At 49.1% G+C, this 24,904-nt stretch overlaps 1 protein-coding gene across 1 annotated transcript in view; it reads left to right on the top strand.

The window, feature by feature from the left end:
• MPPED1 (metallophosphoesterase domain containing 1) overlaps nt 1–24,904 on the top strand; it is a 99,434-nt gene that overhangs the window by 16,667 nt on the left and 57,863 nt on the right. Inside the window, exons 2-3 of the mRNA XM_069102834.1 lie at nt 9,052–9,345; nt 21,619–21,800. Coding sequence (XP_068958935.1) covers nt 9,125–9,345; nt 21,619–21,800 — 403 coding nt within the window. The 5' untranslated portion in view covers nt 9,052–9,124. The remainder of the gene's footprint in view (nt 1–9,051; nt 9,346–21,618; nt 21,801–24,904) is intronic.

Here is a 24,904-nt window from a genome sequence, read left to right as displayed (position 1 = left end):
TGATGATGATGATGATGATGATGATGATGATGATGATGATGATAGAAAGTGGCATATGGACTTCTGGGTCCTGGCTTAAGATATTGGAATGATGGACTCTTACCTGGGGATGGAGTGCATCAAATAAGGGCTGGTGAAAATAGATAGACCTTGTGGGTCTGATCAAGACAATTCTTACCCCCTCAAAGTGTAGGGGGCAGGCAAAAAAAATGTTTGTGGGTGTGTCATAAGGCAGGTGCCAGAGAAAGTAACAGGTATGACCTGAAAAGAAGAGCATCAAAGGAGACAAAGAATAATCATTGGGAGATGACCTCCATGAAGAGGCTAAAAGCCATGACCTAAAATGTCTGAACACAGATGAATGGATGGATGGGTGGATGGATGGATGGATGGATGGATGGGTGGGTGGATTAAAAATTAAAGCATGGGATCTGGAGTTAGGAAGATCTGAGTTTGAATCATGCCTCAGTCATTTACTATCTGAGTGACCCTGGGAGAGTCACTTAATATCTCAGCCTCAGTTTCCTCATCTGTAAGATCAGGATATAGCACCTACTTCCCGAGGATTGGATGGATTAACATGTTATATGCTTTGCACACCTTAAAGAGTTCTACAAATACCAGCTATGATGATGATGATGATGATGATGATGGTGGTGATGGTGGTGATATCCCTCCTATGTGCCAGATACTGTGCTTGATGCTAGGGAGGGATAAAAAAAAATAGTGAATGAAACAATTCCTACCTACACCCAGGGAATTTTAATAGAGGAGACAGAGATGGGGGAAGGGAAAGAAAAAGATGGAGGGAGAAGGGGGAAAGAAAGGGAGGGAAGGGGAAAGGAGGAAGGATTTGGGGAGACTGGGGAAATGTTTCATGTGCTTGAGCTGAGTATCGAAGGCAGAAAGGAATTCTGTTAGACAAAGGTGAAGGGCATTCCAGACATGGGTGGATGGACAGTGGAAAAGCATGGAGATGGGAAATGAGCTATTGTATGTGAGAGAGCCAGTTTTACTTGGTCAGAGTACAGATGGGGAAAATGGAAAACAAGACTGGAAAACTGGGCTGGAGCCATGTTGTGAAGGGTTTCAAATGCTCAACAAAGGAGTTTGCATGTTTAGATACCCCTGTAGTCTATTGAATGGTGGGGACGGGTAACATGGTCAGATCTATGCTTAAGGAGAATCCCTTTAGCTGTAGTGGGGAGGATGGACTGTAATGGAGAGAGACTGGAACTAGGGGAGACAATTAGGATCGAGAAATGATGATGATGATGATGATGATGAGGTCCTAAGCTAAGGGGGGTGGTAACTGTGTGTGTGGAGAGAAGGGGTTGGATGAGAAAGATGGCAAAAACTGGCAACTGATTGAATTTGTGGAATGAGGGAAAATGAGGAGCTTAAGGTAACACTGGGAGGCTGGAAGAATGGACATGCCCTTGACAGAAATGGGGAGTTTTGGAAGAAGGGAGGATTTGAAGGTTTGGGTTTGGCTCCAAGACGTGTGGAAGTGAGTAAGGAGCTTCCGAAATCTTAATCTGAGGACACAATTCTGATCCTGTAGATATTGAGACTTGTTGATCCTTGTGACTAGAGTTTGGCTTACTGAAAAACAACAGAGGATACTGAAGGTGGGTCAGGAGTATAATACAGGGCATCCCCAAAGTCTTGGGCTTACTGTGACTTTTGGAACACCCTGTATATGAAGAGATAGACTTGAGTGAGTACAAGCAGAGGGTCAAGGCTGATGGGGTTCAATGCAAGGAGACACTAAAGTGGTATTGTGGTGGGACCGACCGCCTGGATAGAAGGATCAATAGTAAGGAATTCAGGAAACATATCAAACATAAGGCATAAAAGCAAAATATAGTGGCACTGAATAGCTTTGATTCTTCAGCTGGATCCTGGAGTTCTCGCTCCGCCCAAAGCAGGACAGTGAATAAATTCAGTCCATAACTGGAATGTCCAGAGTGCCAAAACTCAGTGTCCGGACCTCAGAAAATTCCTTTGGGATGGCCATTCAGCCAGTTTTAAGTCCTCCTAATGGTTCTATTGTCTAGTCCCTCCCTTCCTTTTATTGACAAGAGTAGCGCAAGAGTCTTTATTAAATGCTTCCCTAAAATCTAGGTGAACTCTGTCGACAACATTTCCCTGCTCTACCAAACTGGGAACCCAAATGAAAAAGAAAATGAAATTGGCCTGACATGAACTCATCTTTATGAAGCCATATATTGGACAACAATAGGCCTCTGCACTTCTAACTCACAGTGGATGTAAATAGTAACTGCTTCTCTTTTGGCCAACAACCCTTAGGGTCTTCCCCTCCCAGTTTGAGATATAGATAGATAGATAGATAGATAGATAGATAGATAGATAGATAGATAGATAGATAGATAGATAGATCAATATAGATATAGATATTTGGATTAAAGGGGACATCCCTTGACTCACTTCTTAAAGAGGCCTATTCACTGAATGGGTGTTATCTCACTCAAAGTGAGAACCTGAAAAGACCTTAGCTTAAAAGGGCCAAGGTCTCCCATTGCATCCTGGGTCATCTCTAGTCATTCTAATGAATATCTGGTCACTGGCCCCAGATGACCCTGGGGGAGAAAGTGAGGCTGGTGACTTTGCAGGCCTCCTTCCCTCAAATCCAAGTCACTTGCATGTCATGGCATCCTTTCTCTGATGTCATGGCCCTCTTCAAGAAGGAAGGACAAACAAAACCTAGAACTGTCCAGGAACTAAAGCCTAGCCTATTAGCTTAGAGTCTGAAGACTCTGCTCTCATCCCTTTGATGGAATTGGGGCATTTGCCTCTCCTCAGTCCTGCAGCACCCCTACCATACCTCCATGATTTTTAACTACATTCACTGGTTCTTTCAATGCTATGGGTCATAAATAAGCCTGATACCTTGAACCCACTGACAGTAGCTGAGTCCCTTCTACTATCTCTCCTCATACGGAGAACTTCAGTTCCCTGGTCAGCTCTTTAAGACCCATGCTGGCTCCCAGTGATCACCATTTCCTTTTCTAAACACAGAAACCCTTGCTTTCAGAATTTTACTAGGGACTGAAGTCAGGTACTGCGGCCTGTGCTTGGAAGAATCCTTCCATTGTCAGGGTAGTGTTTACTTGGATCTGGCCCTGCAGCACCTCCTCCCCCACCCCCTTCTGCATAGGGAGGTGGTGAGCCGGCGGTGGCGCATTCCCATAGCGGGTCAGACTAGATCCTGGTGGAAGTCTCTTGTGGCTCAGAGATTCTGGGATGCTGTGATCCTCGGCTCTTGGTCTCCACAAGCATTGCTGATTCCAGCCTGTTCTGAGAATGGCTCCGTCCTCCTCCCCACAGCTTTAGCTGCGGAGAACCAAGCCTGCCGCACACCTCGGCATGGTGTCTGGCCCGTTGTCGGCGCTCCATAAATATTAAACGGACATTAAAAGAAGGCTCTGTGCTCCCATCTCCTTTAGTGTAAAATCACTGATGTTCCCAGGCAAGGCCCATTTCAAACCTACTTTATGTGAAATGCAGCATTTCCCATAAAAATGTCCCCCCAGGGACTGCTTCCCGCTTCTCTCGCTCTCTCTTTTTGAGGCTTAAATCCTGCGCAGAGAAATGTCCAGAGGATGGAATTCTGGGAGATAATTCCCAGCTCTGGCCAGATCCCATTTTCTGCAGTCCCCCCCCCCAAGCTTCAAACAGCATGAAACATAATGCTGGCCGACTTAGTGAAGATCGGGTCTTTCTGAGAGATCCCCCCTCTTCTACTTCCTACCTGTGTGATCACAGGAAATCACTTAACTTTTCTGAGCCTCAGTTTCCCCATCTGTCAAATGAGGGAATTCAACTCAATGACCTTCCTAACGTGCAGATATGACCATGTCACTCTTCTCCCCTCATTCAGTAAACTCCAGTGATTTCCTATCATCTCCAGGAGTAAATACAAAATGCTCTATTTGGCATTCAAAGCCCTTCATAACCAGCCCTCTCCTCCCTTTCCAGTTTCTTACACCTTACTCTCCCAATACATCCTCTTTGATCCAGTGGCATTGACCTCCTGGGATGTTCCATAGACAAGACCCTCCATCTTTGCACTCTGGGCATTCTCTTTGGCTATCCCCATGCCCAGAATGTGCTCCCTCCTCCGCTCTGCCCACTGACCTCCTTGGCTTCCTTTAATCCCAACTAAAATCCCACCTTCTGCAGGAAGCCTTCCCCACTCCCTCTTAATCTCAGAGTCTTTCCCATTAATTATCTCCTATTTATGCTTTGATAGTTTGTATATATATATATATATATATATATATATATATATATATATATATATATTTGTTTGCATGCTATCTCCTCTGTTAGACTGTGAGCTCCCTGAGGGCAGGGGCTGTGTTTTGCCTCTTTTTGTCTCCCTGGTGCTTGATACAGTGCCTGGCACATATTAGGTGCTTAATAAATGTTTATTGACTGATGTGCTACGGTTCCTGGTGCAAAATCCGATGATACTACAATTCTGAGGTTCTGTAAGTCTAAGGTTCTAACACTTTATGGTTCCAAGATTCTGTGATTCTAATTCTGAGATTCCTTAATGTGAGGAATTCTTTGAGTGATAGTCATGCAAACAACCCCCAATCTATAATTGTCACAGCAAACATCATGGAGGAAGAACAGCACATGGTTCCCTCTGATTTTCTTCTCTGTACACCTCCCAGGGACAGACAGGGCTGGTTGATTCATAAAAAATAAATTAAAAAACCTTACAGGGCTGATATCATTCCCCCCCCCTTAATTATGGGGCTCGTCAAGACTGATTCTTGAAAACCTCTGCTGAGAGTTATCCCCCAGCCTCTGTGGGAGCTCAGCTAACCCGCCTGCCTAAAAAGCTGGAACTGGAGATATGGCTGTGGGCTTTTGTGAGTACCCCAGCCTTTGGAAACTTCCAGACCAGGCTCCGAGGCTTTCTGATGGCACGCCCAGCTTGCCATCCTGCTGGCTTCTTGGTTCACGTCCCACTTCTGCCCATATGTTACTCTTTTTTTTTCTTCCTATTTTGGAATGTTAGACAAATCAATTGGCCATGGACAGTAAAAGCCAACCTTGTCCAGGTCATATTTAAATAATGCTAGCAGATTTGTCTCCTCGTCATCCTTCCTTTGTCTCAGCCAAACTCTCTCTGAGTCCAGGAGTAACAAAATTCCTAGAACTGGAGTCTAAGAAACTGGGTTCGAATCCTTCTCCTGCTAATTCCTACCTTTGTGACCTTGGTAAAGCCCCTTCCTGTCTTTCAGCCTCTGTTTCCTCATCTGTAAAATAGAGAGATATGGCCTCAATGAGAGCTTCTAGCTCTCAGGCTCCAATTCTAAGATCTTCCAAAGCTAGAGTCTTTTGAAGGATTACATTTTTCCTGCTTATCAGAACCCCTCTGCTTTCTGAACCCCTGTTTTCTTCCATTTAAAATGAGAGTGATAACATTTGCTATTATACATCACACTTGCAATAATAACACCTAAGGGCCAGTGTGAAGGTAGCTAAAGCCAAGCTTGTGTGGCCACTTGAGAAGAGTGAACCTTAGTGGAAGGGGGCTGGAGGAGAAATCAGGAGGAACCTCATTATAAGCTCTGCAGCTCTCACACTGGCTATTCACCTCCTTGTGCCTCAGTTCCCTCATCTGAAAAATGAAGGGTTTGGAAGAGATGGTCTTCAAGGTCCCTTCCAGTTCTATAGCTATGATTTCTTCCCTCTGCCTTAGTTGCCTGATCCAGTTAGTCCAACAGCAAGCATTTATTAGGCACCTATTATATATAGCTAGGTGGCACAATGAATAAAGAGCTGGGACCAGAATTAGGGAGACCTAATTCAAATCCAGCCTCAGACACTTCCTAGCTGTGTGACTCTGGACAATTCATTAACCTTGTTTGCCTCAGTTTCCTCATCTGTAAAATGAGCTGGAGAAGGAAATGGCAAACTGCTGCAGGATCTCTGCCAAGAAAACCCCAAATGTGGTCATGAAGAGTTGATCATGACTGAAACTACTGAACAACAACAACCAAGTGCCAGAGATACAAAGAAAAAGCAAAGACATTTTTCTGCCCTCAAGGAGCCTCCATTCAGTTGCTGGACAAGCATTATTAAGGCCTTCTCTGAACCAGACCTCCCAGAAGCACAGAATTTGCACACTGCATGTGACTTCAGTGGCCATTCTCAGGAGTAATCCCTTCTTTAGTACTTTCCCTACCAAAGGGTCTTCTGAAAGACCCTTTGCACCTATGGATGGGGGAAGACCTCAAGGCCAAACAAGGTTCAATGTTCAACCCAAGGGGGAGGGTCATAGGAGATAAAATGCATTATTTTGATTACATTAAATTTAAAAACCTTTGCATGAACAAAACTAATGCAGCTAAAATTAGAAGGGAAATGGTTGATTGGGATAAGTGGTCTCCCAGCTTCTGCTTGAAGACTCCAAGGAGGAGAGTCTACCATCCCAGGAGACATCCCTATTCCTCTTGGGGTTGCTGTAATTGCCAGGCACTGGGGACACAAAAGTAAGAAAAGGAAACACTCCCCCAACCCCTAATCAATAAACATTTGTTAGACACCATGCTGGGAGCCAGCAATACAATGACAAAACCAAAATGATCCTACCTTCAAAGAGCTTATATTCTATTGGAGGAGTCTACATGTACACAGATAACTAAATGTAAAAAAAATACACAGTGAGAAAAACGAGATGATGATTATAATGTTCTTTAGAGAACCCCAAGAGCTCCTCTCCCTGCTGTGTAAATGTGAATTGTTCTACTGCCCCAGCCAGGTCTGTGGTGCTCCCCACTCTTCTATCCTTCCCAGGCCATCCTTTTCCCAGAACCCTTTGCAGTAGATCTTGCTTTCCTGGAGAGGTAGAATGAGCTGAGGCCTATTGGGCAAACTGTCCACATCCATGACTCATCCAAGACTGAGGGACCATGTCCTGCTGGCATCTGCTGCATCCCCAGACTTTCCTTCAGAGTGATTCTGAGGACAAAGAGAAAGAGAATGAGAATCCTCGGGAAACGGAAATTGGCCGTCGTCAGTACTGAAACACCGTTTCCACGTGGGCAGAGGCTACATTTTTTAAGAAAGATTTTAAAGGAAGAAAAAAAACCCACCATGAAATACATTAATAATCCAGTTCTCCTCCAGTCATAATTAAAATGTTCTGCAGCCTCTAATTCTCCCCATTTTCCTAATCTAATTTGTTTTCTGTCGCTGTCGATTTTTCTTCCAAGTGCAAAAGGAATTTCCGCCCCCCTCTTTTGAAAGCCTGAAACGTGGCTGTCCAGGAATTGCTTCAATTCTGTTCTTTTCTCCTTAGTTAAACAGGGGGAAGATGAACTTGGTGGTGGGACCTCAATGAACAAAAAGCTACCCCTTTGCAAGGCAGATTCAACTTCTGCTCTTGGAAGTTGCTATGAAAGGAAGAGGGCAGAGTTGGCCACGTTCACTGGTTCTAAGTGGCTTCGGGTGTCTATTGGTGGTAAAAAGGAAACTGATGAAAGGGAGGAGCTCAAGGACTTAGCTTCATGATTTCTAGGACTTTTCTCTAAATGTGATGGAGTTTTGAAAATGTCTCTTTGAAATTAAAAAAAAAATTACCCTGGGAAGTCTCAACAGAAGAATCCCATTCCAAACAGAACTTTAAAATATTTTTCTGATTCCCTCACTCTAAACATGTTTTTGAGGCACAGCATTGGAGACAGAAATTAAGAAATGAATGTCTTGGAAATTATTTTGAGATGTTTGTTTGTTCGTCCACTCACAAAACCTACTCTGTGTAATACATTCAGCTAGCAACTGGAGATATAAAGATGGTGCTTAATATGTGGGCTCCCTTGCTCAAGTAATTTCCTCTCTATATGCCCAGATTCTTCATCTGTAAGAGAAAGAAGTCCGTCTCCATGATCTGAAGGTCCCACCCAATTCTGACATCCCATATTCTATGTTGTAAGTTTTCTTCCATCTCTGACATTCTGTATCCTATGTTTTAGGTCCCTTCTAGCCCTGACACTCCTTGTTCTAAGCTCCCTCCCATCCCTGACCTTCCCTGTTCTAAGCTCACTCCCAGCTCTGACCTTCTCTGTTCTATGGTCCCTCCCAGCCCTGACCTTCCCTGCTCTAAGCTCCCTCCCAGCCCTGACCTTCCCTGCTCTAAGCTCCCTCTCTGCTCTGACCTTCCCTGTTTTAAGGCCCCTTGAAGCTCTAACACTGATTCTATAGTAAAATCCAGGAAGGGGTTTCCTGCTTCCTCCCCTCCCCCACTCCCAGGTAATTTCCTTTCCCTGCTCTTTCTGGGGGAAAGTGTTCTAGTAGCACAGCTCAATGGGAAATCCCTTTTTTCCAGATGCCTCTGCTCCTAAAACCTCTCTCTTCAGTCTGAATTGATCCTGGTGAAGAAATTTCAAATTTCCTCTCTTGATTCCTGCTCAGACACATTGTCTGTGCGTGCATGTGGGTAGTGTGGGGAGGTCAGAGGGTATCCATGGCCCAAGTTTCATTTCTGGAAAGTAAAACCAAGTGGTTGGGTCGATCCAACATCAGTCCCAGCCTTGTCCATCTTCCTGTAAGCCTGTGGGTTTAGGGGGTTACATTTTTTTAAGCTATGCCTTAAGTATTTAAACATGTCAAGTCAGGCGCTCCTTCATGGGGGTGTTCGCTCTCCCTCCCCTTCTCTCTTTACTAAAGTAAATTCATCAAACTGCTGAGTTGGAAAGATTTGTAATGAGTTCTTTGAAGAGAGGCAGGCTGGCTGTGTGTATGCATGAGTATGAGAGTGTGTGTGTGTGTGTTTGAGAGTGTGTGTGTGTGTGTAAATGTGTGTATGTGAGTGTGTGTGTTTGAGAATGAGTGTGTGCATATGTAAATGTGTGTATGTGAGAGAGTGGTGTGTATGTGTGTGTGTTTTCCCCCCTCCATCTTTTTCCTCCCAGATCTTTCTCTGGCATTCAATAATACAAGTCCAAGCAAATGATGGCCGTCTCCTGGCCCTGCTCTCCTTCATGTCCCTAATCTGCTCCCCCACAGGTTCTGAGAAGAGGCCGGCTCTGGGGACATCGTCACCGCCACCCACGGGGGATGGCCTGGGCCCTGCCTGTCCATGTGGAGTGACCGGAGGCGGGATGACGGCCTGAAGGCGGCCGAAGCCCTCTCCCCACGCTGGCCAAGCATGGCGTTCTCCCAGTCCCACATCATGGCAGCTCGAAGGCACCAGCACAGCCGCCTCATCATCGAGGTGGATGAGTACAGCTCGAACCCCACACAAGCCTTCACCTTCTACAACATTAACCAGGGCCGCTTCCAGCCCCCGCACGTGCAAATGTGAGTAAGAGAGCTGGTCCGGCCCCACTGCCGGGGGCCTTCTTGTGTGCTGCCCTCATGCCCGCCTAGCTTTCCAGGGTCATCTATGGTATCTCTTTGCCACCGGCTCCATTCCAGTGAGACTGCCAGTATCTGTCCCCCCCTCCCCAACACACACACATACACCCTCCTGTCTTCCAGCCCCAAGCCTTTGCCCAGGCTCCTGTCTATGATAAATGTGTTCCACTCTCCTCAAACTGGGCAGACATGAAGTCAGGGAGATGTTGGCCTTTAGGTGCCTGGGGAAAGGTGCCCAGTGCTGTTCCCAGAATGCCGAGCTAGACGCCAACACCAAAACCCACCTCCACCATCATGTATGTGCCCATGGGCACATCACACCATCAAAACTCTGAGCTCTTCCACAGAACCATGAGGGGCCACCTTGCAAAGTGGGAAGGCAAGATGACCCCATGATGGGGATTGTAGCATCACAGGTCATGTGTTGGAAGGGACCTCCTAGTTCAATCCCTTCCTTTGACAGAGAAGGAAGCCAAGACCCACAGGGGTTTGGTGACTCGCCCAGGGTCACAGAGAATTCGTATGTGGCCAAGATGGGATTCAAACCAAGATCCTCTCATTCCTCATTCAAAGCAACTTCCACTAGACCACACTTTCCCCAGATGCTGGGGTGGGGAGAGGTGTCTTTATTAGAACTTGGTGAGACTAGATCTGGCCCCAAGGACCCTTCCCACCCTGAGATTCTGTGAAATCTCTTCCTCTCCCTGTTTCCTCAGCTCTGAGGTGGAGATAATAATGCCTAGAACTTAAAGGAACCCTTAGTAGTGTTCAAATCTATCCCCTCATTTTACAGATGGGGAAACTGAGGCCCAGGTGGGTGAAATGATGACTGTCCCAGCTTCCTTGAATCAACAGAGAATGCACCGAAGATCAGGAAATGTTTATTTAGGGAGGGAAGTACTATCATGGTGGGGAGCCTGAACAGGTTATGGAGATTTCTAAAAAATGACCACAATAAACTAACAAAGGAAGGGTTCATTGTAGGTCACCCTCAAAGTCAGTCTTACTCAAACAGGGGAGTCTGAGGTGGGGGGAAGGGGAAAGAAGGGAAGGGAGGAAGGAAAAGTTGTATTCTCAACAGCTGAAAACTTTCCTCATATGATCCTAGAGTGTCAGGGGGGCAGGAGCCTTAGAACAGAAAATGTCAGATCTGAGAGGGGACCTAGAACAGGGGATGTCAGGGCTGGGAGGGAGATTGGAACATAACTTATTGGAACATGGAACTCCATATACTTGGAGTTAGCCTGGGCTTCCAGACTGAATGGGGCCAACTGTTGGCCGTGACTGACTGGGACAGTGAAGGTGATAGGGGTGTTAAGGTGGGTCACACAACAAAGTCAGCAGCAATGCCAGGACTCGAACCCTGATCTCCACATTCCTGGCTGTGCTCCTCCATTTTATTATGGAATGACTGTCAGGGAACAATAACAAGCCCAAAGAATAACTCTCTGATGGTGGAAATTGGGTACCATGACAAACTGGTGACCGCAGCAGCAGCCACCTCGTATCTCTCATCAGGGGGCACATACACAAGCATGCCCTGGATGGATGCTTGGAGGTCTGCCTGGGGGTAGCGAGCACAGGTTAACGTGCAACCGACACTTTAGAAGTACCTGAACCGGGAAGAAGCAAAGGATGAAGGAGGCTTGGTGCCTCCCCTCTGAGCTTACAAAGTGCTGTAATAGAAAATGACCTTCGATTGGATATATTCAGTCTAATAACCGTTTATTAAGCACCTACCACATACAGAGCAGTGTTGTCACCCTAGGAAATGTCGGCTTTCCATAAGACACAGCCCTCACCCTTAGGGAACTCCAAGACACAGACATAGGAACTCTCCTCCATAAAAGACCCTGAGGAGCTCCTTGGGCAGGGAGGGGCCAGCAATGAGTTCTGGAAGATCCCAGGTCTCAATGGTTGTTCTTGATCAGGGGAATCAAGGAAGGCTTCCTGAAAGAAGGGTCTTCTGACTTAGGCTTTAACACATGGGGAGGAATTCAGCAAAAGTGCGGTCCGTAGATATCAGGATGTTTTTGAGGGGTTAGAGACTGGTCCGATCTGACTGAAGCATAGACTGTAGGAAGGGGAGTAATAGATAAGAATGGAAATATAGAGGGATGCCAGACTATGGTGGGCCTTAAATGGCAAGATAAGAAGTGTGAACTTTAATCAGAGGGAAATAGGAAGCCCTGCTGGCTTTTGAGTGTGTGGTAACAGGGGGAGAATCATGCTGCCAATACCAGTCAGTCAACAAGAATTAAGAGCCCACTCTTCCCCAGACTCTGTGCTAGGCACCAAGGACACAAGGAGCTCCCATTCTGCCAACCAGACCTCTACCTAGATGAAGTCAGTCTAGGAGAGCCACAAACAAGGCAGTGTGTGAGTCCCAAGAAGGTACTTGCACCTGGAGGGGCCTGAAGGTTTCCCAGAAGGGGCAGAGTTTGAGCTGGGCCTTGTAGACTGGGCATCATGATGGGTGGGAGGAGGGCAGACCCAATCAAGCTCCACCGGGTTGAGAGCATGAGTTCCCAGGGCACTGTAGCTGGCCTAGAGCTGGGCATCTCCTTGTGGAAGCACCTTCCTGTCTTTATTCTTCACCATAAAGGACCCTCTAAGAGCTTCAAGGAAGGCAGGTATGTGGTTAGAAGGCCATTTTCAGGAGGTTTCTCTGGAGATGTGGATTGGATGAGTTGGGGGAAGGAAACATGCATTTATTAAGTGCTTACTGTGTGCTGGGTGCCATGCTAAGCACTTTGCAAATAGAATCTCATTTGATCTCCATGACAGCCCTGGGAGGATGGTGCTTTTATTCCCCCATTTTACAGATGAGGAAACTGAGGGCGGCAGAGGTTAAGCGACTTGCCAAAGTTGAACTCAGGTCTTGCTGACTCCAGGCCTGTGGCTCTATGTGCTACAGCTTGGCTGCCTAGACTCCCAAGAAGTCTGCCACAATAGTCCTGGGGATAGGGAAGAATCATCACTGACATTCAGGTCAGTGAAACTGCGTGTTTATTTTATTGAGATCTGTAACTTCTGCTTCACCTTCGTTTTCCAATATATTCCCCTCCCCCTCCCAAAGAGCTATCCCATATAATAAAGAAGAAAAATTAAGGAAGAAATGTTCAGTAGAACTAAAAACACCTTCAGAAAGGCTGATGTTGGTTGTATATAGTGTTCCGCAGCTGTAGTCCCTCCCCTCTGCAAAGAACAGGAAGAGTCTGCTTCTTTGGGGCTAAGCAAGGACATCGTTTCTAAGCATTCGGTTTTGCCTGTGTCCTTGTTACAACAAGCATTTCCTGAGGTCCTACTGCGTGCTAGGCATAAGAGACAGTTAGGATAGGGGCTGTGTGACCTTTTGCCTCAGTTTCCCCATCTGTCAAATGAGCTGGAGAAGGAAATGGCAAACCACTCTCATATCTAGAAAGCCCAAATGGGGTCACGGAGAGATGGACAGGACTGGAATCAACTGAAATTTAAGGCTCACCGAGTGCTTTAGATGGTCTCCCATCTGCTCTGTTTCTCATATTTGCATGGTCTCCCCCATTAGAGTGGGAGCTCCTTGGGGGGGGCTGTGTTTTTGCCTGTCTTTGCACCCCCATTGCTTGGCACAGTGCCCAGCCTGGAGTAAGCATCTGATAAGGGATCCTTGACCAACTGCACTTGGTTCAGACTTGAAGCATTCCTCAGAGGTAGCTAGTACAGGCATTATTATCCCCATTTTAAAGATGAGAAAACTGAGGCCCAGAGAGATGTCCCAAGTGTCCCCAAGCCCCACAGCTAGTCCTTGGGAGGGAGAAGACTTGAGCCTGGGCTCTGCATTTATTTATAGCTCTTCCCTGACTAGACTGGTGACGGTGGCCATGGGCATGGGCATGGAGGGGGGTGCTGGAAGCTGAGCTGTTGGGGAGCTGGAATTGGCAGCATTTGGTGAAGCCTGGCTACGGGGGGCGGAGCCAAAGGTACCAATGGGTTTTCGGGCCTGTGGGCCTGCCAGGATGGCCTGGCACAGGGGCCGGCTCTGACTCGAGGAACGCCCCGGGGCATTTTCCAAGCCGGGCCATGGAGGGGCTCCGGTGGGAAGCGGCCGAGAGCAGCGGGGGCTCAGCCGGGCCCCACGTGCCCCCTTTCATCGGCTCCACGCTCGCTCGCCCTTCAATGGGGGAGGCGCGTGTATTGTGGGATGTGGGGTTGCCATGGTAAGTCAGCTGTTTGGCAGCGAGGCGACATGGAAAATGTATGCTGCTTGGGGGCACGTGATTGATCGCCGCCGGGAGCTTTGTCTGGGGGCCAGGGGGAGAAGGGGCCTTGCTTAATAAATCCACAACTGATTTTTAATAATGGCAGCGACAGCGAGGATGTTCGAGCCGCACGATTAATGTGGCTACCCCAGGAGAACCCTGAGAATAACGAGGGGGTCCATCCCGGGGTAATGAATCTTCCTAACTAGGCTGCAGGCAGCCGAGCCGCGGCTCCTTTAAGCAGCAAGCGCCCCTCTGCCTGGGGAGGCTGAGGCCCGGCGGGGAAGGCCCTTCTAGCTCTGGGAGGGGGAGGGGAGTGCCTGGGGAGCGGCAGAAGAAACAGACTCTCTGATCACAGGTCGGGAGCTGGGAGGAATCTCAGCCATCACAATCACGGGACTGAGGGCTGGAACCTGGCTGCATGAGCCCTGGGCATCAGTGTCCCCTTAGGAAAGGCCTGCCGGCCTCTGGACCCGGAATCCTGTGGTCCCCTCCGAGGTGCCTCAGTCTCCCCCTCTGTAAAGTGAAGGGCTTGACCTCTGAGCATCCTCCTCTAGGCTCCTGGGATGTGGTCTGCCCCCTCATTATACACAGAAGAGCTCCCAGGCCCAGAGAGCCCACTGTCTCCCCAAAGGGTCCAGCCAAAATCTTCTGACCCACATCCAAGGGGAAAGTGGGAATGGGCATCGCATGAACACTGGGTGACAACTGGGAGGGGGTGAGAGCTATTGGGGGGAGGGCCTTCTCAGAGGAGGTGGTGCTTGAGTCCCCCCCCCCCAGGAGAATGTGAGCTCCTTGAGGGCAGGACTATTACCTTCAGCAAAGTAGAAAATGTGCAATCAGATTAGTTTTAACTGAGTCATAGGATCAAGGGACCTTAGTGTTCATCTACTCCGAGGGACTGAGATCTCAAGGATCTGTGATTGTAGGTCCCTAAGAAACTCTCAGGTGAGGACACTCCCTCCACCAGGGAAGGTCAGTACTGTTTCTAGAGCTAACTGTCCTAGAGACTTGTCTAGAGCAAGGGACTAAGGATGCCCCAGCCAGGTCCTCCTGGGCCTGCTGCTGGCTCTCCCCTTCCTCCCCAACATTCAGGGCAGGAAGAGTCTTCAGAAGCTGCCATGTCCAATTCCCCCATTTTACACATGAGGACACTGATGACCAGAAAGGTCAAGTGACTGGCTCAGGGTCACACAGGAAGTAGGAAAATGGGAATTTGAATCCAGGGCCTTTGACTCTAATTTTATCACTTTTCCCAATCATGTTGGAAGTGGGGGATGGGAATGGACCCAGAGAAACAAAAAAAGGTCTGGATTTGTCAGGAGGCCTGGGTTTAAGTTTTGCCTTTTTATCTGCATGACCCTGGGTTAAGTTGCTTCAGCTGTCTTTGGCTCAGATCATCAGACTGGAAGGGTGTTGTGAGAAAAGAGCTTTGTAAACCTTGAGATGTCATCAAAATGTAAACTAGTGGAAGAATTGTAGGGGGATGGGAGTGGAGAACCAGGCCATTACCAGGCATCTGGGACAGGGGAGGTGGTCACCCTTGGCCCCACCTAGGTGCTGTCTGCTTTATCAAGATGCTGAATGGTCAGCATAGGGGATAGTCCCATGGTACACAGAGAAATAAAGATGTTTCAGAGGAACAATGGGCTTGGTGAGGGATTCCCAGGGGAGGAAACTCCATTTACCCATGCAGGGCATCATTGCCTAGTCAGAGAATAACAGAACCCTAGATATAGACAGAGGGACCTGATAGCCTCCTGCCAGACCCATTACTGAGCAGGGGCAGAAACTGGGGCCTAAAAGAAGTGACTTAGTCACGTTCACATAGCAGTTGAGAGGCAGAGTGTAATTCACCCCCCCTCGTCCCAATCCTGCCACCCCCTAGCACTCAGCCCTTTTCCTTCATTCAGGTCTTTTTATGGGAAGAAGATAAAGAGCTCTTAAGGTCCCTTTGGGTCCCCTTTTCTCAGCTCTCATCATCTGGAGTCCCTTCAATGATCCAGACTCCTCCCCTTTTCTCCCCCTTCTCTCTCCTTCCTCCTTCTCTCTCCTCCTTCCTTCCCTCTCCTCCCTCCTTCTCCCACCTACCTCCTTCTCTCTCCTCCTCCCTTCTCTCTTCTTCTTCCTTCCCTCTCCTTCCTTTTTTCTTCCCTCCTCCCTCCTTCATTCCCCTCTCTTCCCTTCTCTCTCCTCCTCTTTCTCTCTCCTCCCCCCTCCTATCTCCTCTTTCCTTCTCTGCCCTCCCTCACTTTCTGGGCTGTGGCTCTACATGCTCTCTTCCTATCTGTCTGCCCACACTGTCTAGATCTCCTCCCACCCCAGCAGATTTGGGTAGTGAACTCCACCCTGAGCCCTCTCCTTCTTAGTAACTTTATCAGCTCCCATGAAGTCAGTGCACATCTCTATGGTGATGCCTCCCAAGTCGTTACATCCCACCCCCAGGGTCAACCTTCCTCCAGTGGACTGCCTGGATGCCCTGCAGACATTTTAGATTCATCGCATCCCAAACAGAACTGATTTCTGGTCCCTCAAAGACTCGTCTCCTCCAAACATCCTTATTTCTATTGAGGACACCCACCATGCATTCACTCTCACAACCAATCAGTCTACAAGTCTTTGTGAGCACCTGGGTGCCCTGCACTGTCCGAGATGCTGGGGATACACTATACCCCCACTTACCAGGACCTTTCATGCTAACAGGGGCAACAAGGGAGACAAATGCACAGAATTCACACGCACAAGCTGAATCAAAAACTTCAGCATCATGGGGCCCACAGCTGGTCCTGAGGCATGTCCATTGAAATAAGGATGTTTGAATGAGAGGTGGCTTTGGTAAGCACTCCCAGGTGAGGAAATTCCGCTCCCCATGCAGGTTAGCACCATCTCTACAACTTAAAGCTGCAGGGCTGCCTGGCCACATAGTCTGCTGAGGCAAGATTCTCCCTAGCCGCTGGGTCACACTGACTGGGAGAAATACCAGCAGCCTAGCCTGGCATCAAACCCTCCACAATCCAGCTTTCTGCCAGTCTCACATCACCTTCCTAAGCCTCACACTCTGTCAGAGTGTCCTCCCCTCACCTGCTCCCTCCTGCTTCCCTCAGACCAGAATGTGCCCTCCCTGTCACCCCCCCCCTTTCCTTTCCTTGGAGAACCAGCTCAGACGCCACCTACTCCAGGCAGCCTTCTCTGATTTCTCTGCTCCGTAGGTTTCCCTGGACCAGTCTGCCTCAACTGCCCACAGGTTCCCATCCCTTTCAGCCTAAATTTGCTCACTGGAGTACAGATTGCTTAAGATTTTTAAGTACAGATTGCTTTAATTTTTCTACAATCTGTGATTATAGGTCCTCTCAGGTGAGAACACTCCCTCCACCAGGGAAGGTCAGTACTGTTTCTAGAGCTAACTGTCCTAGAGACTTGTCTAGAGCAAGGGACTAAGGATGCCCCAGCCAGGTCCTCCTGGGCCTGCTGCTGGCTCTCCTCTTCCTCCCCAGCATTCAGGACAGGAAGAGTCTTCAGAAGCTGCCATGTCCAATTCCCCCATTTTACAGATGAGGACACTGATGCCCAGAAAGGTCCAGTGACTGGCTCAGGGTCACACAGGAAGTAGGAAAATGGGAATTTGGATCCAGGGCCTTTGACTCTAATTTTATCACTTTTCCCAATCATGCTGGAAGTGGGGGATGGGAATGGACCCAGTGAAACAAAAAAAGGTCTGGATTTGTCAGGAGGCCTAGGTTTCAGCAATTCCTGCTATGGACCCTCCCTCTACCAGGTCTCTGGTCTCTAACTGGTAGTACAGAGATTGTGGAAGGGGAGAGATCCTCTTTGAATGAGGCTTTGAAATTATCAGTTAGGTTCCCTTACAGCACAAACATTCTGTGGTTCAAGGGTTCCTGAGTCCCTGGCTTCAGTATGCAGAGAAGGAAGGTGACAAGGACTGACAGGGGCACAGTGCAGTTCAGGCTACTAGAAAACAGCACAGCATGTGAAGAAAAAAGCACCAGTAAACTGATTTTAAAAGATAAAGGAAAGTCAAGGGATAGAAATGGATGGAAGGAAGGGAAAAGAAGGAAGGGAAGGGAGAAAAGGAAGGAAGAAGGGAGGGAGGGAAGGAAAGAGGGAGAGAAGGAGGGAAGGAAGGAAGGAAGAAAAGTAATGAGGGGAAAGGAGGGAAGGAAAAAGTAAAGGAAGGAAAGGAATAGAAGGAGGGAAGGAATGTAAGGAAGGGAAGGGAGAAAAGAAAGAAAGTAAGAAAAGGAAAGGAGGAAGGGAGGGAGAGAGGAAGGAAGGAAGGAAGGAAGGAAGGAAGGAAGGAAGGAAGGAAGGAAGGAAGGAAGGAAGGGAGAGATGGAAGGAGGAAGGCATGTGTGACTAGAGCTTACAAAGGAGGAGCTGAGGCCCTGGAAGACTTGACCCCATTCCTCCTTTGATCACAAGTGGAGGTGCAGCTGAAGGGGAGTGGTGTCTAATTCAGAAAAATACTGCCCACTTCTGGGGTTCCCAGGCTGGGGCTGAGCACTGGCAGGCCATCCACTACAGTGTAAGACCCTGCCTCCGCCCCATTGTCTGCAGGAGCACAGCCCTGCACAGCCTCTTGATTTCAGGGCTGTCTTGGGCTCTCGGTTTGTGCTGTATCCCAGTCAAGTCAGTCAGTCAATAAGCATTAGCTGATTGCTCACTATGTACCAGGCTCTGCATTATAGTGTGAGTGCAAAGTAACCTGGGAGGGATGGTGCCAGTAATGGGAAGGAGAGTAGGAGAGGCTTCCTATAGAAGATGGGTAATGATGGTAACAGCTGACATTTATATAAGTGCTTTACAGGTACACCCTCATTTGATCCTTGAGGCAATTTTGTAAGGTCAGAGCTATTGTTATTCCCAATTTACAGATGAGGAAACTGAGTCTGAGAGTCTATGTGACTTGCTCAGGGTGACACAGCCAGGAAGTGGTGAGTGTCTGAGACAGGCTGACTCCAAGCCCACCATTCCAGCTGCTAAGTCACTTAGCTGAGCTTAATCTTTGAAAGAAACCAGGAATCCTAGAGAGACACTGGCAAACTTCCCCACCATTGACTTCTTCTGATGCCTGCCCGTATGGAGCCCATGCTCTGCTCAGGCCCACAAGAGCCCCCAGGGAGCCTCCATGTCTCCATCCTCATCCCACCCCAGATCTCTGTAGAAAGGCTCATCACGGCATTGACCAAGGGCAGAGGATTTTTTCCATTATGCCAACCCTCGAAGTCTGTTAATCTTAGTGGGGTTTCAGTCTATGCCAGTCTAGACATCTGCCTACACTAACAGCCCTTGAAATGTGATCAGTCAATGAACAAAGATTTATTCAATGCCTACTGTGTGCCAGGCCCTGTGCTGGGTGAATCAGCCCCTGCCCTCAAGGAGCTTCTGTTCCATCAGAGGAGGGCAGCTAGAATGATGGGGGGACATCCTCGAGAGAGCTGATGGCCTTCTGGTGGCCCAGGATCCCGGGTTTAGAGTCGTCTAATTCTACCACCTCATTTAGGTTCGCAACTACTAATATCACATGGGTAGGAGCAAACCCAACTTCAAATCCGGTCAATGTCCAAGGGACCCCTATAGCAATTCCATTTCCAATCCCCACACAATGTCTAGTAATGGTTGCATGTAATCCTCACACTGGGCTGGAATGGAAAGAGGCCAGAGTTGGACTTCACGATGTCTCCATCCTAAGCCCAGTTCAGTCTCTGTCATTGGAGTGTGTGACCTTGGACTAGTCACTCTCTCTCTGTCTCTCTCTCTCTGGAAATGGGCCCACTGCAGCAAAATGCTCAAGTTCCAAAAAACAAGGGAGGATTTTTGTTTTCTTTTTTTAATTACAAACAGCTACAGGCATGTACAATAAAAGTGTATTTATTTTCCTTTTGGGATTATTAGGTTTGCATCGTAAGCTCTGAAGCCTCAGGGTATAAGTTAAAATAAGAGTACTCTTAATTAAAGTACCGAGAAAAGAGACAACAATATTCTAGCATCCAGACATGCAGGGTATCAAGCAAAGCATCCCGGGCCCCTCCATGCTTCACCATCACTGTTCTGTCTCTCCTTCCCACTGCCTCCCTCATGTTTGAGAGCCTGAACTGGGCAGCAGAAGGGGGAACATCTTGGATTTGGAGTCTGGCCTGGGTTCAAATCCTAGCTTTCGACTTCAGAGCTGGATGACCTCAGGCATATCACTAGGCTTCTCTGGGTCTCAATTTCCTCCCCTGTAAAGTGCGGGGCTCAGACTAGGTGCTTCTTGTAGCTCTGAGGCAAATAATCCACATTTCTGATCTCCCAAGGTCATTGTAGGGATCCTGATGTCTAGAGCTGGAAAGATGATCTGGTCCAAGCCTCTCATCGTCCAGAGAAGGAAACTGAGGCCCAATGAGTTTAGGGACTTACCCAAGATCCCTCGTCAGAAGTAGATGTCCTCTGACTCCTAGTCAGGCCTCCATGTCTTGGTGGATGGAGGCTCTGGATGCAGAGTCAGGAAGACCAGGGTGTGAATCCTGCCTCAGACTCTACCTAGCTGTGTGACCCTGGGCAGTTTATTTCACTTCTGCCTCCTCTGGAAAAATGAGGTATTTGTACCCACTCCAGTCTGAGGCCCCCTGGGCCCTGGGGGGTGGCTGGATCTGGCTTTGCTTGGCATGCTGGCTGGTCCTCCTCCTGCTGCACAGCCATTTCCCCCTAACCTCTGATAAGTGATCACTAGCATTTCCATGGTGCTTTCAGGATGGCAAAGCCCCTGATAGGAATTATTTCCTTTGACCCTCCCACCAACCCCATTGGGTGGGTACTGTGTGTAAGGCCAAGAGCTGTGATGCAGTGACTCACCCAGGGTCACACAGCTAATGAGGGAGGGGGAAGATAGTTTAACTAAGAGTAAGGGAAACTGAGGTAGAGCTCCTGGCTGGCCGTGCAGATCCCCTGGGGCCTGAGAAGGTCCTCTCTTCCAACGCGCCCTTGCTGCTGGCTCTGGGAGGGAGTCTCTTTTCACCACCTCCCATATGATGGGAGATAACCACATGCCACCTTTCTTCTGCATGGATGTCTGTGAGCGCGAACAAGCGGGAGAGGTTCCGCAGCGCGGCTGTGACGGCTGCTGCCGCCTGGGAGACAGAGGGTGCGCGTGTTCCCAATACATTAGCAGGCTGAACCCATGCCTCTCATAATGTGTTAATTAAATTTCTTCGAAGTATATTGTCTGAAAAAAAAGTCTAATTAGAAAGATGTCTTTAAAAGTATTTATGTAACTGATATGATACGGAGTTGGGTTTGTGGTATAATTAGATTGGAACAAAACTCCTCGAGTGTCGTTCTCACAAAGAGACAGAAATGTCAGCACAGAAGAGTTGGAAGAAGGTCGAACTGTGGAAAGGGGGCAGTTGTGTGAGGGCAGGGAAATGGGAACTGGGAGCCAAGTCCTGGGAGGTCATGCAGCTCAACTGTTACAGAGAGGGAAACTGAGGACCCCAAAAGTGGAGTGACAAAGGCACCCTCAGAATCAGGGGTAGGGGCAGAGACAGGATGGAGCGAAAGAGGAAACTGAGACCCAGGAATTTACCCAAGGTTACCCAAGTGACAAGTGTCAGACAGGATGTCCTGGCCCTGCCACTCACAATGGAAAGTCTATGGATCCAAAGGCCCCAAAGAATCCAACCTGTCACACTCACCACCTGAATGGGTCACTGGATCTCTCTAGCCCTCAGTTTCTGCATCTGTAAAATGGGGTGGCTTCTGGGGGTCCTTCCAGAATTTGACCTATGCATCTTATCCTGCAAGCTTCTAAACAACCTTCCCTGTCTCTTCATTGGCTTCTCAGTAACCTGAGAGGGTTGGACTGGGTGACCTCTCAGGCTTCTTCCAGCTCTAACAGCCTCCCGTTTTCTCTGGACAAACTGGGAGTCTGAAGAAGCCTGCTTCTTCCTTCCATGACCCATGTCTCCTTCTTCTCTCACAGGGTGGATCCAGTCCCCCACGATGCCCCCAAGCCTCCAGGATACACACGCTTTGTTTGTGTTTCTGACACCCACTCCAGAACAGACCCCATCCAGATGCCCTATGGAGACGTTCTAATCCATGCTGGGGACTTCACGGAGCTGGGGCTCCCCAGTGAAGTCAAGAAATTCAACGAATGGCTCGGTAAGTGGCCCCTGGCAGAGGTGAGTGACAGGCACATTTCCCAGCCCGGTTACAGCCTCTGTCCAAAGAATCCACCATCCCATGTTGGGAAGGATCCTAAGGGGAGGGAGGAGAGTCTAGGTCTCAAAGTCTAGCTCTGCCACCTGGCCAAGGACCAGCCTCTTCTGAGGGTCTGTTTGCTCACTTAGAAACCGGAGATAGTCATGCTTAGAAGCATCAAGTCTCAGACTCTCAGGGCTGGGAGAGACCCGAGTCCATCAGTAGCAGGAACATCCCTGGATGATGAGTGGTCACCCCACCTCCTTTGGAACACCTCCAGCAATGGGGAAGTCAGGATGCAAGCCATTCCACTGTTAGTGAGCTCTGAGTAGTAGGAAGCCAAAATCAGGGCCCCACTGTGGACCTCAGGCTCCTCACCTAAGAATGGAAGGGTGACCTAGAGGGTCTTGAATGTTCCCTCCAGCTCTGATCTTATGGCGGTGCTGTCCTGCTGCCCTCACAAATGTCCAGGGTCCGGTGAGACCCTGGTGTGTGAACTGCTTTATAACTAGAAAAACCTGTGTAGACACAAAGCTTTGAGATACGGCCATTGCAGTAGAGATGATTGACAGCTAACTTCCCGTGGGCATTGGGAGGGATCAGGGAAGAAGTCATCGAAGTGGTGACCTTTGGGGTAGACTGTAAACCCCCTGCAGTCAGGAGCCATGCTCGGTGCTGAGCAGACTGCCTGGGATGCAGTAGGCATTTCATAAATGAATACTTGCTACTAGCTTAAGCTTTGCACAGGACAGATGACAATGATGATGATGGTTGTTATTATTGCTCAGGTATATAGGGGTAGCTACATGGCACAGTGAAAAGAATGCCGGCTCTGCAGCCAGGAAGGCCTGAGTTCAAATGTGACCTCAGACTCTTACTGGCTGTGTGACCCTGGGCAAGTCACCTAGCCTGGTTTGCCTCAGCGTCATTATTTGTAAAATGAGCTGGAGAAGGAAATGGCCAACCACTCCAGCATCTCTGCCAAGAAAACCCCCAATGGGATAACCAGTCAGACGCGGCTGGAATGCCTGAAGAGCCAGCATATAATAACTCATTTATGTTGTGCTTGCTGTCCGTCAGGAACTGTCAGCCCTGTAGCAGCCCTGGGAGGGAGGGCCTGCTGTTATACCCATTTCCCAGTCGAGGAGCCTGAGGCAAACTGAGATTAAAATACCTGCCCAGGGTCACACAGTCAGGAAGTGTCTGAGGCCAGATTTGAACTCAGGTCTTCCTGGCTCCAGGCCCAGCACTCTATGCACTGCTTTGCCCAGCTATCTCCAACTCTGTGAAGTATCATTACACCCATTTTACCGATGAGGAATGAGAGACTAGAGAGGTAAGGTGACTTAGCCTGGGTAGTGGATGTCAGAGCCCAGATTTAAACCCAAGCAGCCTCCTTACTTATCTTCACCCAGCCATTTTTTTGCCCTACAGCTGTGCAGATCCCCACCACCATCACAGACATACACACAACAGACATACATACATAGGCCCACACACATGTATGCACAGACATGCACACACCCACAGTGAGTAACATGCCTTTCATTTTCATCCATCCATCCATCCACCCGCCCATCCGTCCGTCCGTCCATCCATCTGTCCGTCCATCCACCCATCCATCCATCCATCCACTCATCCATCCATCCGTCCACCCGTCCATCCGTCCGTCCCCTCATCATTCACCAGACAAAGGCCCTTTATGTTCCATTGTGAAGTGGGAGCTTAGGAGCTCTGCTCAGACTGCACTGGGAGGAAGGGAGGGGAGCTCAGAGAGAGCAGAGGAGCTCTCGTTGCTGCCTCCTGGAATCTCCCTTTTCCTTCCACATTCAGCTCAAATGCCGTCTCCAGGCAGTTCTTCCTCAGTCACAGCTGCTGGCCCCTCCCTTCCGGTCACTCCCTGTGGGGCACGTGCCTATCCACGTACCTGCTATCTCTCCCCTTTGGAGAGGACATTTCTACTGAAGTCTTTGCATCCAAAGTGCTTCACACCGTGCCTGGCACCAGGCAGGGCTTATTGGAGTGTCCATGACTGATCAATGATCGATGAGAGGAATGTTAGATCAGACTGGAAGGACAAGGTGGGGTCAGCCGGAGAGGGCCTTCAATGCCAGGTTAAGGAATCAGGATTTGAAAGAACTAGGTACTCATGGGAGACTCTTGAGCTGTGGAGTGACACAGAACAATTCCTTTGATGGTTAGCACAAGAGATGTTGGATGGAGAGGAAGTGAGACCAGGGGCCCCAGGAGGTAACTGTCACAGCCCAGGTGGGTGGGAATTGGGCCAGAGCCTGGGAATGGAGGAGAGGGCTGCAGCAGCCCCCTTGTGAATGATCTCCATAAAGGGCCTTCTGTGCAGCAGGGACCAGAGACAAGGGAGAGCTCTCTGGGCCGGCTGGAACATTGTCTCTTTCCCCGGGGGCTGACGGCTTCCCAGGCGGGGGCTCAGCTGTGCCACCAGGGATGGAGGCCAAATGGAGGGAAGCAGCGTGTGGGAGCTCTGGGCTGGCCAAGGAAGAGCCAGCGCATGCCGGCTGTGGGCCCCACTTGGCGGGGAGAGCGGCAGGCAGGGGGTGATTTATATTCTCCCGCCATGGTCTGTGCTGGGGGGCTTCTCGCCTTTAAAAACAAAAGACCACTGTGCATTGTGGGAAGATGTATTGGCATTGTTTCTAGAGATGCTAGAACTGACTTACATAGGGCTGTTCTGCCGGACTGACCCAATTCCAGAGGCCGGGTTTGGGTGGAAGAACTCAGAGGAAGAAGAGGAATCCTAGCTAGACAGGAGCCTGAGGTGGGAAATGTCACAGCTGGGAGGGGCCTGAGAACAAGGGATGGCAGGGCTGGGAGGGGCCTGAGAACAGGGGATGGCAGAGGTGGGAGGGTCCTGAGAACAGGGGATGGCAGAGGTTGGAGGGGCCTGAGAACAGGGAATGTCAGGGCTGGGAGGGGCCTGAGAACAGGGGATGTCAGGGCTGGGAGGGGCCTGAGAACAGGGGATGGCAGAGGTGGGAGGGGCCTGAGAACAGGGGATGGCAGAGGTTGGAGGGGCCTGAGAACAGGGA

The sequence above is a fragment of the Petaurus breviceps genome, unplaced genomic scaffold, assembly GCF_028583685.1.
Source record: "Petaurus breviceps papuanus isolate PSGF00001 unplaced genomic scaffold, PetGlider_PUasm1.0 558, whole genome shotgun sequence".
NCBI classification, from domain to species: domain Eukaryota; kingdom Metazoa; phylum Chordata; class Mammalia; order Diprotodontia; family Petauridae; genus Petaurus; species Petaurus breviceps.
The sequence above is the reverse complement of the archived record's forward strand: the minus strand, read 5'-3'. Positions and strand labels throughout refer to the sequence as shown.